Genomic DNA, 16,468 nt, shown 5'->3' with positions numbered 1-16,468 from the left:
TTGAATTCTTTAATTCTTCTAGGTCTTTGTTAAACATTTCTTGCATCTTCTCGATCTTTGCCTCCATTCTTTTTCCGAGGTCCTGGATCATCTTTACTATCGTTATTCTGAATTCTTTTTCTGGAAGGTTGCCTATCTCCACTTCATTTAGTTGTTTTTCTGGGGTTTTATCTTGTTCCTTCATCTGGTACATAGTCCTCTGCCTTTTCATCTTGTCTATCTTTCTGTGAATGTGGTTTTTGTTCCACAGGCTGCAGGATTGTAGTTCTTCTTGCTTCTGCCATATTTAACATTTAGTTTAACAACATTTACTGTATCTTCGGCACTCTTTTATGCATTATCATTCAATCAGCATAACTCTATGAGGCAAACTAATTCTGTAGCCCATGCAGCTTTACAGTTTTACATACATAGTTTAACTTTATTAAGAACGCCTATCCCTAAATTCAGTGTTCCTTTTCATTATACCTTTATCTTACTAACGTAAGAATTGTATAAAAAGTCAGGTATGGGCTTCCCTGGTGGCGCAGTGGTTGAGAATCCGCCTGCCAATGCAGGGGACACGGGTTCGAGCCCTGGTCTGGGAGGATCCCACATGCCGCGGAGCGACTGGGCCCGTGAGCCACAATTGCTGAGCCTGCGCGTCTGGAGCCTGTGCTCCGCAACAAGAGAGGCCGTGATAGTGAGAGGCCCGCGCACCGCGATGAAGAATGGCCCTCACTTGCCGCAACTGGAGAAAGCCCTCACACAGAAACGAAGACCCAACACAGCCATAAATAAATAAATAAATAAATAAATAAAATATTAAAAAAATATATATATAAAAAAAAAAAAAAGTCAGGTATATATACTTTCCAATGATTTCATATATCTGGGTAACATTAGTAGATGTTTAGCAGAGTCCCAGTGAATATTAAAATGTTTAGATATTAACTAACCCTGTCATTTTTTTTTTTTTTTAATTTGGCTGTGCCAGATCTCAGTTGCGGCACGTGGGATCCTTGTCGCCATGGGCAGGACCTTTTAGTTGCGGCATGCGGTATCTTTAGTTGCGGCACGTGAACTCTTAGTTGCAGCATATGGGATCTAGTTCCCTGACCAGAGATTGAACCTGGGCCCCCCACACTGGGAGTGCAGAGTCCCAGCCACTGGACCTCCAGGGAAGTCCCTAACCCTGTTAATATTTAAATATTCTGTTTAATCATGTAGCAAATACATAGCAAATAAATACAGTCTTTTAAAGTGAACCATAATAGAGATTGATTTTTGGAATGCCAGTGTGAGGACTTCATGAACCTGCTGTCCCGTCCCTCCCCATAAAACAAACAGACAAACAAACAAAAAATACTGGCCTAACAACTAACATTAACCATTTCAGAACTCTGGAAATTACCCAAAGCCACAGAATGTTCTGAGCATTGTCTATCCAAGAGGAACTCCTGATACTTAAGACAACAGGGTCTGTGGCATTTTAACTTGGGGCTGTTTACATCCCACCTCCCCTCTCTACTGAATGGTGCAGCAGCCATGAATAGCTAGTAGCCTCACAGTCAGTGGACGGGATGGAACTTTGGAGTCCATTAAAATTCCCATCCCTATAGCACTGTCAGTATGCGTCTAAACTAGCAACTGCTTGGAAAATCCCTTCTCAGGATGTTGGGGCTATTTGATTTGACTCAGAGTTCAACCCAGCAGGAAAAAAAAACCCTATTTCTCCAAGACATTACCCAAAACAACAGTCTGCTGGAAAAATCCCAGGTGTAGTGAACAAGAGCCTGGCCAAAACATAAAAGGAAGCCCTGAGGCACCAGACAACCACAGGCAACGTTGAAAAGCTAGAACATAGTCTTGGGCATCTTAGATGGCTAAGAACATGCCTAGAAAGGAAAATACCTCATTCAAATACTTAGCTTGAGTGTGCTACCTCGAGGCTCTGCTCAAGCAAGAAATGAAAGGTAAGGCTATCTTGTAAAATGCCTGAAGTTTGAAGGCATATCTTCACACACAAATCCCACTGACAAAGGTTGGAAGATATACAGACAAGTTATTTAAGGAAATCTCATGGCCAATCATTAGCTGACCACTGAGCTATACTGAGTCATATATGCCTCCTGGGAAACGAGGCTTAGAACAAGAACTTTAAAAAGAAGAAAATAAAAGAACTTTGTGGCAGGCACTGTAAGGAATACAGAATCTATAGAATCCATCTAGGAAAGTCACTAAATAAATGAGCAACAACAAAGAAAAACCAACAAACCCTTAGAGTGAGATACCATAGCTGTTATATTATCTAAGAAGTCCACTTTCCAACAACAACCAAAAAACACTATAAAACATGCAAAGAAATAGGAAAGTATGCCACACACACATTTTTTTTTAAAAAAGCAAACAACAGAAAATGTGCCCAGTGGTGTTGGACTTAGTTAACAGAACCTATAAATTGGCTATTACAAACATGTTCAAAGACCTAAAGGAAACTAGGATTAAAAAACTAAAGGTAAGTATTACAACTATGTCCCACTAATAGAAGATATAAATAAAGAAGTAAAGATCATTTAAAAAATCAAATAGAAATTCTGGAGTTGAAAGTACAGTAACTGAAATGAAAAATTCTGTAGAGTGCTCAACAACAGATTTGTGCTGGCAAAAGAATCAGCAAACTTGAATATAGGTCAATTGAGAGTATACAGAAAGAAAAATGAACAACCTCAGAACCTGTGGAGCCACCATCAATCATACCATCATATGCATAAAGCGAGTCTTAGAAGAAAAAGAGATAAAGAAAGGGGCAGAATGTATATCTGAAGAAATAATTGCTGATACCATCCAAATATGATGAAAAACACTAATCTGCACATAGAAACTCAACAAACTCAAAGTAACTCAGAGAGTCCATACTGGGACACATAAACTGTCAAAAAAGAAAGACGAAGAGAGACTCTTCAAAACAGCAGGAGGGATGCAACTCATCACATATAAGAGAACCTCGACAAGAGTAACAGCTGACTTCTCATCAGAAACCACAGAGGCCAGAAAGGGATGATACATTCAATGTGCTGAAAGAAAAAAAAACTGTCAATCAAGAATTCTATATTTGGTGATGCTGTCCTTCAAAAATGAAGAATTTTAGATATTCCTAGATAAACAAAAACAGAATTCATCACTAAAAGAACACCCTTCAAGAATACTAAAGGGAGGGGCTTCCCTGGTGGCGCAGTGGTTGAGAATCCGCCTGCCAATGCAGGGGACACGGGTTCGAGCCCTGGTCTGGGAAGATCCCACATGCTGCGGAGCAACTGGGCCCGTGAGCCACAACTACTGAGCCTGAGCGTCTGGAGCCTCTGCTCCACAACAAGAGAGACCACGATAGTGAGAGGCCCGCGCACCGCGATGAAGAGTGGCCCCCACTTGCCGCAACTGGAGAAAGCCCTCACACAGAAACGAAGACCCAACACAGGCAAAAATAAAAATAATAAATAAATAATAAAAAATTAAAAAAAAAAAAAAAAGAATACTAAAGGGAGCCCTTAAGGCTGAACTGAGAGGACAACTAGACAATAACTTGAATCCACACAAACAAGTAAAAAACACCTGTAAAACTATAGATAAGTATAAAATATGGTTTATGTATTTCTGTCAAATAGTACCTCTTATTTCCTAGGTGATTTACAGAACAACTACATAAAGTAATAATTATAAATTAGTGTTAATGGGCTGATAATATATAAAAATATAATTTGTATAATAACAGTATTACAAGGGAGGGAGAATTTTGGAGCAAAGTTGTTGTATGTGCTAGGTATTGTTATTTTGTTAAGTTAATGTGCTAATTGCAATCCCCAGGCAACCACTAAGAAGATAGCTCAGAAAATATATAATAAAAGAAACTATGGAATTAAAGCAGCAATGGAGGAATAGAAGAATTAAAAAGACATATAGAAAACCAATAGCAAATGGCAGGCAAAAGTCCTACCTTATCAGTAATTACATTGAATGTAAATGGAATAAACATTCCTATCAAAAGGCAGAGATTGGCAGAATGGCTAATATAATATGACTCACCTAGGTGCTATCTGCAAGAGAAACACTTTAGATTCAAAGATACAAATAAGTTGAAAATAAAAAAAGGGGGGGGGTGTAAATTATACCATGCAAAGAGTAACCAAAGGAGAGCTGGAGTGACCATTCTAATATCAGATAAAACTAGGGCTTTAAGACAAAAATTGCTACTAGAGACAAAGAAGGACATTTTATAATGATAATAAAAAGGTCAATCCATATGGAAGATGTAACAACTACAAAAAAGTACACACCTAACAACAGAGCCCCCAAGATACATGAAGAGAGAAATCAATAATTCAGCAATAAATAATTAAGAGGCTTTATTACCCCAATTTTAATACTTTCAGTAATGTATTAAACAACTTGGCAAAAAATCAATAAAGAAGAGAAAATGACACTATAAACCAGATAAACCTAACAGACTTGTATAGAACACTCCACCCAACAACAGCAGAATATGCATTCTTCTCAAGCACACATGGAACATTCTCCAGGACAGACCATATGCTAGGTCATAAAACAAGCCTCAATAAATTAAAAATATTGAAATCATCCCAAGTATGTTCCCCAACTGCAACGGGATGATAATTAGAAATCAATAACAATTTGGAAATTCAAAAATATCTGGAAATGAAACAATACAGTCCTAAAAACCCAATGGGTCAAAGAAGAAATCACAAGAGAAACTAGAAAATTCTTTAGGCGAATGAAAACAGAAACACAACCTACCAAAATATATGGAGTTCTTAGAGGGAAAAACAGTTCTTAGAGGAAAATTTATTGTTGTAAATACCTATATTAAGGAATAAGAACAATCTGAAATCAATAACCTAACTTTCTACCTCAAGAAGCTAGAAAAAGAACAGCAAACTAAACCCAAAGCAAGCAGAAGACAGGACATAGTGAGAGGAAATAAGTAAGGAGTAGAAAATCATAGAGAAAAACCAGTTGAACCAAAAGTTGGGTTTTTTAAAGATTAACAAAATTTACAAACCTTTAGCTAGACTGATCAAGAAAAAGAGAAGACTCAAATTACTAAAATCCAGAATGAAAGAAGAGACCACTCACTACCAACCTTAAGACCTAAAAAGGAAGCTACAAAAATGGCCAGTAAGCACATGAAAAGAAAGCTCAACATCATTAGTTATTAGGTAAATGTAAATGAAAGCCACAATGACATACCAGTTCATAACCACTAGAATGGCTATGATCAAAAAGATAGACAAAGTGTTAGAATTTGGAAAAATTGGAACCCTCAACTATTAATGTTGGGAATGTAGAATGATACAGCCATTTCGGAAAACATAAGTTGACACAGGAACTTGTATGTGAATGTTCACAGCAGCATTATTCATAAAAAGAGCACACATTGCTTGATTGCATTTATATGAATCTCCAGGATAGGCAAATCTATAAAGAAAGTAGATTAGTGGTTACCTATCTCTGGAAGTGTAGGGCTTAGAAATAGGAATAACTGCTAATGGGTATGGAGTTTCTTTTTTGGGTGATGAAAATGTTTTAAAATTTGATTGTGCTTACAGCTCAACACCTTTTTGAATATACTCAAAACCACTTAATGTATACTTTAAATAGGTGATGCTTGTGAGACGTGAATTATCTCTTACTGTTTAAAAAGTGAATCAATAATATAATGAACTGGGCATTTCATTTCACATTTTTATCCTTAAAGATAAGTTCTAGCACCTAAACTTGTAACATTTATCATTTTAATGTTTGATGAGAGCAATGTCTCCAAAGATGTATTGTTCTTTTTTCTTTTTTTTAATAAATTTAGCTGGACAACTTAGCCAGTCGGCACATTTAGCTCTCCAACTGCCATACAATGTACTTGGTTTAGGTCGAAGTGCAAATTTTCTTGATCATCTTTATGTTGGTATTCCCCGTCCATCTGGAGAGAAGGTGAGTAAAAAATTTATAATTAATCTACTTTTTAATATTTACTATTCAAATATTTGAATTAAAATATTTTTATTCCCTTTAAAGAATTTTTGAAATTCATTGATAGTGACCAATCAAAGCTTATCTTACATAGAGCACATTATAATTTGAAGATACAAACCTTAAGACTTCCTGCCCCTTCTCTTCCCTGCTTTTTCTCCTTATCATTTTCACCATCTAACATACCAAATATTTTTATTTTGTTTATTGTCAGACTCTACCTCAACTTGAATTTTAGCTCCAAAGCAGCATTTGTTCATAGCACTTTGAACAGTGCCTAATACATAAGTGTGTTCAATAAATACTTGTTGAATTAATGAATCCATGAGACAGAAATATAATCCTTCCCTGAAAAGATGGAGAAATTTTTGCCAATAAGAGCCCTATTTGGGGCCTAATATATGTAAATTCAGGTTAATCCATACCTAGGATTTCAGTTAATCAAAAAGTACTTAAGCTTTTTCTATATAATAGAATAATTATTGTGTTTTTAAAGTGTACTGAATGTTAAATGTTCTTAAATTCTTTTTCCAGTCTATACGAAAACAAGAATGGACCGCAATCATTCCAAATTCTCAGCTAATTGTCATTCCATATCCTCACAATGTTCCTCGAAGGTAATGTCCTTGCTTGAACCGAATTTGGTAAAAATACTGTCAACTCTGAATCATAGTTACATCTTTTAAAAACTTTCTCTATTCCTGCTGTGTTCCCATGAGTGTCATGACTTAATTTGCTTACAGCAAACTTTAAATGCCTAAACATACCTACACAAAAGGTCCCTGACATTTTTCACGGAGAACAAACTAAACCTTATTAGAAAAACAGCAGGTTAACTAACTAAGGATTTATACATATTCTGCTTAAATAAGCTGGTCTTCAGTTTACTGGCCATAAATTCTAAAATTTCAGGCTGCTGAACTTTATAAGCAATGATCTTTTTTAGCAAATGCTTTGAGAAGTGGTATATATCCCACAGTGGTTAGGCACAAATTTTGAAGTTCAGCAGACCCAGGCTAGAAACTCAGATCCACTGCTAGCTGACTGAGATTGGAAGCTAGTCCTTTGTTCTCTCTGAGGGTCAATTTCTGCACTGTAGAAATTGGGAGATAAAATACCTACCTTACAAGAATGAGGACGAAATATGCTTAACACAGTACCCAGCATATAGTAAGTTTTCAGTGAACGGTAGGTATTTTTATCCTTATTAGCAAAACATGTTCCTTTTATAATATAGCATTTAATTCTAAATCTTTATCTCTGTTTTTCTTTAAATTATTAGGTTGATTCCATTATTTCAAAAAGTAGGTGATGAAGGTATTCATTAACATTTAAAATTCATTGGGAAAAATATAACGTGTTCTTAAAGCTACTCTGATGTCAACATGAAAAAATAACCTATTAAAATGTAACTAGTGGCTTATTACATTTCTTCTCAAAATACAGCCTATACTGTTCTTTTTTCTTCTTCCAGTTTTATTGAGATATAATTGACATACAGCACTGTGTAAGTTTAAGGTATACAGCATAATGATTTAACTTACATACATCAAAAAATGACTATCACAATAAGTTTAGTGAACATCCATTTTCTCACATAGATACAAAATTAAAGAAACAGAAAAAAATATGTTTTTCCTTGTGATGAGAACTCTTAGGATTGACTCTCTTAACAAATTTCATATATAACATATGGCAGTGTTAATTCTATTTATCGTGTTGTGCATTACATCCCTAGTACTTATCTTATAACTCGAAGTTTGTACCTTTTGACTGTTTTCATCCAATTCCCCCTCCCACCTCCCACCTCCCACCTCCCACCTCCCACCTCTGGTAACCACAAATCTGATCTCTTTCTCTATGAGTTGTTTTTTTGGAAATATAACTGACCTACAATACTATGTTAGTTCCTGTTACACAACATAGTGATTTGATGTTTCTAAACACTTCAAAATGATCACCACGGTTAAGTCTGGTTACAATCTGTCGCCAAAGATATTACATAATTATTGACTATATTCCCCACAGTGTACATTTCATACCCGTGACTCATTTACTTTGCAGCTGGAAGTTTGTACCTCTCAATCGCCCTCACCCATTTCTCTCCTCCCCTCATCCCTCTCCCCTCTGGCAACCACCTGTTTATTTTCTGTATCTATAACTCTGTTTCTGTTTTGTTATGTTTGTTCATTTGTCCTGTTTTTTTGGATTCCACATATAAGTGAAATCATACAGTATTTGTCTTTCTCTGTCTGACTTTTTTCACTTAGCATGATAACCTCTAGGTCCATCCATGTTGTTGCAAATGGCAAATGGCAGGATTTCATTCTTTTTTATAGCCAAGTAATATTCCATTGTGTGTATGTGTATATGTATAAATATGTATGTGTGTATATATGTATAGAGAGAGAGAGAGGGAGAGCACTCACATCTTCTTTATCCCTTCATCTATTGCTGGGCACTTAGGTTGCTTCCATCACCTTAACTATTGTAAATAATGCCACAATGAACATAGGGGTGCATGTATCTTTTCTAATTGATGTTTTCATTTAATTTGGGCAAATACTCAGGAGTAGAATTGCTGGATCATATGGTAGTTCTATTTTTAATTTTCTGAGGAATCCCCATACTGTATCTATTAAAAAATGGGCAGAGGATCTGAATAGACATTTCTTCCAAAGAAGACATACAGATAGCCAAAAGGCACATGAAAAGATGCTCAACATCACTAATCATCAGGGAAATGCAAATCAAAACCACAATGAGATATCACCTCACACCTGTCAGAATGGCTATCATCAAAAAGACAACAAATAACAAGTGTAGGTTGTATTGTCCTTTATTAAATTTTTAGATGGGATATTAGATGGTTTGCTAGAACCAGCTCACGCCACCTCGTGAGCTGATTGTGTGCTGATTGTGTGAGCTGATTGTGTGCATCTCTTTCCACTTCTGTTCAGTGAGGTCACGTTAAAATCAGCTATGATGGGACTGTTTACACCATGAAAACTGGCAAGTGCCACTCAGGGTTTTTTTCCCCCCAGAGAGCCAGTTTGCCAGCACACCCCTGGAGGTATTTTATGGTGGATTTATGGGCTTTAAAACCAAACTACTTAAGAAAACAACTTTATTACAGCATTATGCTTGAAATAAGATAACATCAATAAAAACAGTTATGGTCTGAGTTCAGACTTTTTTAATGAGTCTATTAAAATTTTGAAATTTATAACAAAATGAATCTGCACAAGAAACTATATGAATTATAGTACTTCTATATCATGCAATATCATGACAATCTTTTAAAATAGAGTGGTAAAGCAACAGATAATAAAAGGAAAATGCACTTATAAATAATAAGCAATGATTTGTGATTTATAAAGAAGATATCTATGCGTATATGTTTATATATGTATAGAATACCTCTGGAAGGATATGTAAGAAACTGAGAAGAATGACGGCTTCTGAGTATTGGCCTTTTCTTTTTTTTTTTTTTTTTTAAAAGAAATTCACGTTCTTTCATTTATTTATTTATTTGTTTGTTTGTTTGTTTGTTTGTTTGTTTATTTATGACTGTGTTGAGTCCTCGCCTCTGTGCGAGGGCTTTCTCCAGCTGCGGCAAGCGGGGACCACTCTTCATCGCGGTGCGCAGGCCTCTCACCATCGCAGCCTCTCTTGTTGCGGAGCACAGGCTCCAGACGCGCAGGCTCAGTAATTGTGGCTCACGGGCCCAGTTGCTCCGCGGCATGTGGGATCCTCCCAGACCAGGGCTCGAACCCGTGTCCCCTGCATTGGCAGGCAGATTCTCAACCACTGCGCCACCAGGGAAGCCCCAGTATTGGCCTTTTGTTCAATGTTTTTCTTACCAAAATTCCTTTATTCATGGGTTTTTTAAATCTGTTTTTAAGTTAGAACCACCAGGACTTCCCTGGCGGCCCAGTGGTTAAGACTTCGTCTTCCAATGCAGGGGGTGTGGGTTTGATCCCTGGTTGGGGAGCTAAGATCCCACATGCCTTGGGGCCAAAAAACCAAAACATAAAACAGAAGCAATATTGTAACAAATTCAGTGAAGACTTTAGATAGATAGATAGATAAATTGGAACTACCCAAAAAATCTCATGAAAGGACCTTTTCTTAAGTATGAGGTAAGGTGCTGAGAATAGCTAACCTCAACCAATTAACAGTATTTGTTTCTTAGGGTTTTCTTCCTCTTGAATTTCTGGGAAATTCTGTTATAGCCTTTCTTCCATAAGCTCAACATTTTTCATGTTTCTCTTGCTCATTCTGAAAAAAAAATGTTCTTTTCAAATTTATGTACATAATAAAAACCAAATTGATTTTAGTTTGAGGTGTATTTTGAGATTTATTGACTAGAGGCTAACTTATGGATCAGTAAATTTTAATTATCCCAAAATAAGTCAGTTGGTGCTTGCCATTTATCAGAATAATCTTACCTTTATTAAACTTTTAAAATGAAAATATATCCATTATCTAATTTCAGAGAGAACAAAAAGTTCTTTATATATAACCACCTACAGTGTTGGTAATATAGACCTCAGTTTTAGGCTTTTCAGGGTTTGCAAGTGCTGTATTATGTGGACTGTTTTAGCAGAAAGAGCTAGTTCTATTTATGCTAAAGTTTGTATATTGCCATTAACACTGAGGAACTAAAAGTGATTTTGTAAGAAGTCTCAGTGTCATTGTAATAATGTAAACCCTCCAACATGACATTTTGTACAAGCATCTATCTACACCTACTTGGACATATGGTTCTTTTACTTAGTCATAGTACATATATGAACAAGGGTCAAAAAATAAGATATAGAAACCTTATCAAAAATCATGTGACTATGTAGCCTTAAAGTTCAAGGTTTCTAATTCAGTAAGTCAAACAAGACATAAAAACAATGTCTAAGATTGCCTAAAGTACCCTTGATAAGTTTACCTAAGAATAATTCTCACAGGAGCAAAGAAAAATAGCAAAGCATCTCATCAAAAATTCTGTTCTATTTCAGTTCTTGGAGTAAAAATCTGAACTCTGCTGGATCGTCAGTATTCTTAACCCTATCTTAATTTTAATTGCTTTTGTTTTATTTATAATGAATGGATAGATAGGTGAATGAATTAATGAATGAATGGACTGATTCATTAATTAATAAGCTATTTTGCTTTTTGGTCTCAATAGTATTTTGTTATTTTTAAGTTAAAATGTGTAATTTTAATTCTTCTCTTTTCATCTACAGCTGGAGTGCCAAACTGTATCTTACACCAAGTAACATTGTTCTACTTACTGCTATAGCTCTCATCGGAGTCTGTGTTTTCATCTTGGCAATAATTGGCATTTTACATTGGCAGGAAAAGGTTTGTTCATTTAAATGGAACATTAACTTTATAATAGTAATATGTTACTCTTTAAAAGCACTATATTTTAAACTTTTTCACATGACTAAGATTTTCTGATTTTTCAAGTTCTGTCCGTAATGTCATCTTATTGATGATAATTTCTTTCATCCCTCTGAGTTACTAATGTCTCTTAGCAATTCCTACAAATCAGACTATGTATTTTAAAACTTTGATACTGTACAAAAGTAATAAAGTGAACACCCCCAAATCAACAGGCATATCGAAAAGCTTAATTAGAAGTAATTTCATAATGGCCTGGAAAATAATAATCATTTCTTAAATGAGCCTGTGTCCATTATTTACTGATAGAGCCATGGACATTTTTTTTCTGGGAATAACAGCTATCTCTTTATAAAAAATTAGAGCAGGGAGAGTTTAGATGGGAAGTAGCAAAGTGATAAACATCTTTTCCATCTATCAAGTATTCTTTGCACTAAACTGATTTCTGTTCTTTAGTATAACACCCTAAATAATAATTAAAAACAAAACTCCAAAAATGTAGTTTTTATATAATGTTTATGAGGAGAGAAAAAGGCTATCACATAAATTTATTCATAGTTTAGATATAAATTTACAAAGCTAATTTCTACTTGTATATGAATATATATTTAGTACATAACTAGTGGGTTCCAATAATGTTCTCCAAAAGGGGCTCTATGTGTCACAAAATTGTTCTCCTTTTTGCACCTATTCTCTTTAGATTGTGATGCTCATGATAATCATTTTTGTTAACTAAAATTACCATCTGTTTTATGTTACCTATTTTAACTTATGAAAAAGAGAACATGTTAATTGTTCTAATAAATGTTCATAGGTTTGTCTCTCAAAAAAACACTCTGTTCATACAAAAAATGATAAGATAAAGTTACATATTCAGTTGATTTTAAAATTGCAACTTAAGAGTTAAGGTCAAAGGTGACCCTATTTACTTTTGTCTAGAAATGTCAGAACATAGTATGAAATATTACACAGCTCTAGACCTATGAAGGAAAGGAAATTAATTTTATTGATTTCACAGGAGATCTAATTACAGTATAAACATTGTAGACTTACAATAATAATGATGCAGTGGCTAAAAACTGAAGTTTTAAATACAAATACGGATTGAAATACATATCTGTATACTTCCTCCATCTGTGATACTGTGGTTTGTCTCCTACCTCTTGGACCACTTCTCTTTCACCTACACTGGCTGCTCTTTCTGCCACGTTGTCTGCCCTAGGCCCTCTTTATACACTTTCCCTGCCAGTTTTATCTAAAATCATGGCTTGAGCTATTACCTCAGAGATGCCCAGCCCTCATCTCTCTCTAAAGGTCTCTCCCCCACTTCCAACTGTCACCGTGACACCTCTACCTAGATCACTTGCAAGCAACTTAAAACCAGTTTCCTAAAGCTGTCTTTCTTACTCACTACAGGATTTAATCAGTTGCCCTCCTCATTGTGCCTCCCTACAATCTCTGCAGCTGACTCCACTTCTGAATTCCTTACACCAGTGCTTTTAGTTTAGTTCAGCTCCTTGTTAATACTCCCTGTCCTCCCAAATTCCATTCTCTCCCTTTCACTCCATTTAGCACTTTGCTGCCGGATTACTCATCATTAAATTTAGTCTTAATCATGTCACTCCTCTGCTCAAAAACCTCTGGTGACCACCCCCTGCCTAAAATGTGTAACTCCCTTAGCCTATAGCCTACATAGTACTTCCATGTGACTCTACCATACACCTTTCCAGTCTTTCTCTTATCAGTTGCTGTCACATATCCCGTGCTCCTGCCAGACTTCTCAGGATTGTTCCTGTTCTTCCCCCATCTTGTAGTGAATGTCCCTCCTCTTCATTTCCATAAATACTATCTTATCAAAGCTTTGCCTTTCGTTATGCCAACCCAAAAGTAATCTCCGAATATTGGTAACGTTTTTCACTTTTTATACTGAAATAGTTATTTAGTATGTTTTGCTTTTTTCTTTTTAGGCTTTAATAAGTTCCTTGAGAACAAGATACAAAACTGAGGGGTTTTCTAATCCCTCAAAATTCCAAGCACATGGGACTTCCCTGGTGGTCCAGTGGTTAAGAATCCATGCTTCCACTGCAGGGGGCGCGGGTTCGATCCCTGGTCGGGGAACTAAGATATCCCACATGCCGCACAGCAGAGCCAAAAAAAAAAAAATTCCAAGCACAATACTTTGCTGGGAACAGAGGATCAATAAATATATGCAAAATCAATAGGTTAACCCCAAAATAATTAATGTACTTTAATATAATTAGATTCAGCAGTGTTAAGAATGGGAAAAATGTAATAGTTGATTCCATTCTTACAAAATCTAATGTTTACTCGTACTTTCAAATAAATAATAAATAACAAACTAAGCTTTTTTTTTTTTTTTTTTTTTTACAAACTAAGCTTTTAAGGAACATTTCTTGTTGGTTTTTTAAATTCAATTTAGAGGATCGTTAATTATAAAATAGCTACTGTAAGCTATAAAAATATTTCATAAGATTATTACATAATAAAATCACACCTTTTACCTACTAATTGCTCAGGGCTTTTATTTTTTTAATTAACCACATTTTTAATTAATCTTTTCTTGACATTTTCCTATCATTTATAAACTAGTCTAAAATTCTTTTTCAGAAAGCAGATGATAGAGAAAAACGACAAGAAGCCCATCGGTTTCATTTTGATGCTATGTGACTTGCCTTTAGTAGTGCATAATGGAACAGCTATTCACTTCATTAACTGAAATACTAAACTTGGCTTATAGAAGAAAACAGGCGATTTTATTATTTATAAATGATACATCCCTTGGTAATTATTGGAAAGTATTCAAATAAATATGGTCTGAATGTGTTACAAGGTCTTTTTTTAAAGCATTTTGTATACAATAATTTGGGTTCTTTTTTCAGTTGTGCTGTACATTTTTGTTCCTTCATGGAATGTGTTGCATGTACTAAGGTGTTTACGTATTTATAATCTTATTAGAATAATGATGATGGAAAAAGACACGTGTAAATAAAAATATTTAAATGAGCAGGGTTTTTTGTTTTCCACTTGAATCGATCTTGTTTCTTATTCTAACGATGCAAATTATACTTCTGTGAATGTATCAGAGATAAAGTTATTAACCATTCACCCTCATTATAGCATGTGAGGGGGTCTTTCACTGATGGTATACAATATAGTGATTGGGTACTCTGGCTTTGGAATTGCAGTCAGACTTGCCTTAAACTCCTGGTTACACGACTTACAAGCTGTTTGAACTTGGCTAATTGCTTAAGCCTTAGTTTTCTTGTTTATAAACAGAGCTAATACACTACTCGCTAGAGTTGTATACATTAAATGGGATGATGTACACAAAGTACACAGCTTGGTGCCTAGCATAGAGTAAATTTTCAATAAGTGGTAGTTGTCATTATTTATTATTATTAAATAATTTTTTATAGACTTCTACAACTAATTATCAAAATATATTTAGACTTGATAGGATTTTATTTTCAGGCATGTAGAAAGCATAGTCTTTGGAAAACCTAAATTCCTGGTGTTGACACCGTATATAAAGATTTATTACTTGTTTATCTTAACTGAAAATTATATCATAATACCCTCCAAGAATTAATGTGCCCTAATAATTTTCATTTGAACACTGATTCTTATCATGTGGTAATGAAAAGCATTTGATTTCTTGAAAGGAAACTGCTGTAGATAGCATCTGGGAATGCAAATCTTCAATCACATTTCTATTCTCAAAAGCTTGTAAGAGTCTATCATTTACATTCAGACTTCAATGCAAATTTTTGTGAACTTCCCCTTGCCAAAAAGTTACATGTAAGATTGGGAAAAAAGTTTATATATCAGTGCTAATAACTTCCTAATATGCAAATTGATATATGATAGCTATAAAACACAAAAACTTATCTGAAGGCAACTAAGTTTGTTCTTCATGTTTTTTTTCCTTACAGTTCACTGAGAATGGCATGTGTATAAGTGGTTTACTTTGTGTATCTAAGCATGTTAATGTGTCTTCTTAATAAATATTCTGTATTGAAACAAAGAATTTTGGTGAGTGTGTAAATAATTACTTTGGACCATGATAAGCCTTAGAGGTTATGAAGTCTAAATCACAGATTTGGACAGAAGTGACTTGCCTATGAGGGCAAGATAGGCATCTCCTGACTACGGTACCCAGTTTAATTCATTTATCAACCTACAACACTGTGCCAGGCACTATTCTACACTGTCCCTAAAGACAGGTAGGTTTAGTATCTATCAACTGATACAGCATGAGTTGTAAAACTTGCTTGTAGTCAGAGTCTACGAGGAATAGCGTTATAGGCAAATAAAATGTTATGAGAACCAAAAATATTGGGTTAGCCAAAAAGTTCGTTCCGGTTTTCCCTTAAGATGTTACAGAAAAACCTGAATGAACTTTTTGGCTAACCCAATACAATCAGTGACTTTATGCTGTGTTTCTGTATCTTGATACTAACCTTCAATGCAACATCAATGTCATTCAATAAGGGGTAGCAGGTGAAAAATGTGTCACAACATTGAGAATCAAATACAGTTGACCCTTGAACAAAATGGGTTTGAACTGCACAAGTCCACTTATAAATGGGTTTTTTCAATAAATATGTACTATAGTAGTACACGGTTGGTTGAATCCACAGATGCGGAATCTCGGATACAGAGGTCCAACAGGAAAGTTATACTCAGATTTTCGACTGCGCAGAGGTCAGCACCCGTGTTATTCAAGGGCCAGCTGTACAAAGATCCTTATATTAATTTTGAATACTGTAGTGGAAAGAGCACAAGACTTCGAGGTCAAACTAATCAGGATTCAGGGCCTAACTCTCCCATTTTGTGACTTTTTAGTCAGTCACTTTGCCTCTTTGAGCTCTGGTTTCTTCATCTGTAAAACAAGGATACTGAGTGATACCCTAAAAAACTATTTTGAGTCTTAAGTAGCAATATGTGCATAGAAGGTACTTGATAAATGCTGGTTCTTTTCTTCCCTCCCGTTTCCCATTGCAGTGACAAACGACTGAACATTTTG

General features: G+C 35.3%; 1 protein-coding gene across 1 annotated transcript in view; it reads left to right on the top strand.

The window, feature by feature from the left end:
• ITFG1 (integrin alpha FG-GAP repeat containing 1) overlaps nt 1–15,469 on the top strand; it is a 262,992-nt gene extending 247,523 nt beyond the window's left edge. The window contains exons 15-18 of the mRNA XM_036832521.1: nt 5,858–5,982; nt 6,556–6,638; nt 11,262–11,379; nt 14,050–15,469. Of these exons, the coding sequence (XP_036688416.1) occupies nt 5,858–5,982; nt 6,556–6,638; nt 11,262–11,379; nt 14,050–14,109 (386 nt within the window). The 3' untranslated portion in view covers nt 14,110–15,469. The remainder of the gene's footprint in view (nt 1–5,857; nt 5,983–6,555; nt 6,639–11,261; nt 11,380–14,049) is intronic.
• The last annotated feature ends 999 nt before the right edge of the window (nt 15,470–16,468 follow it).

This window comes from Balaenoptera musculus, chromosome 19 (genome assembly GCF_009873245.2).
Source record: "Balaenoptera musculus isolate JJ_BM4_2016_0621 chromosome 19, mBalMus1.pri.v3, whole genome shotgun sequence".
Taxonomy (NCBI): Eukaryota; Metazoa; Chordata; class Mammalia; order Artiodactyla; family Balaenopteridae; genus Balaenoptera; species Balaenoptera musculus.
The sequence above is the reverse complement of the archived record's forward strand: the minus strand, read 5'-3'. Positions and strand labels throughout refer to the sequence as shown.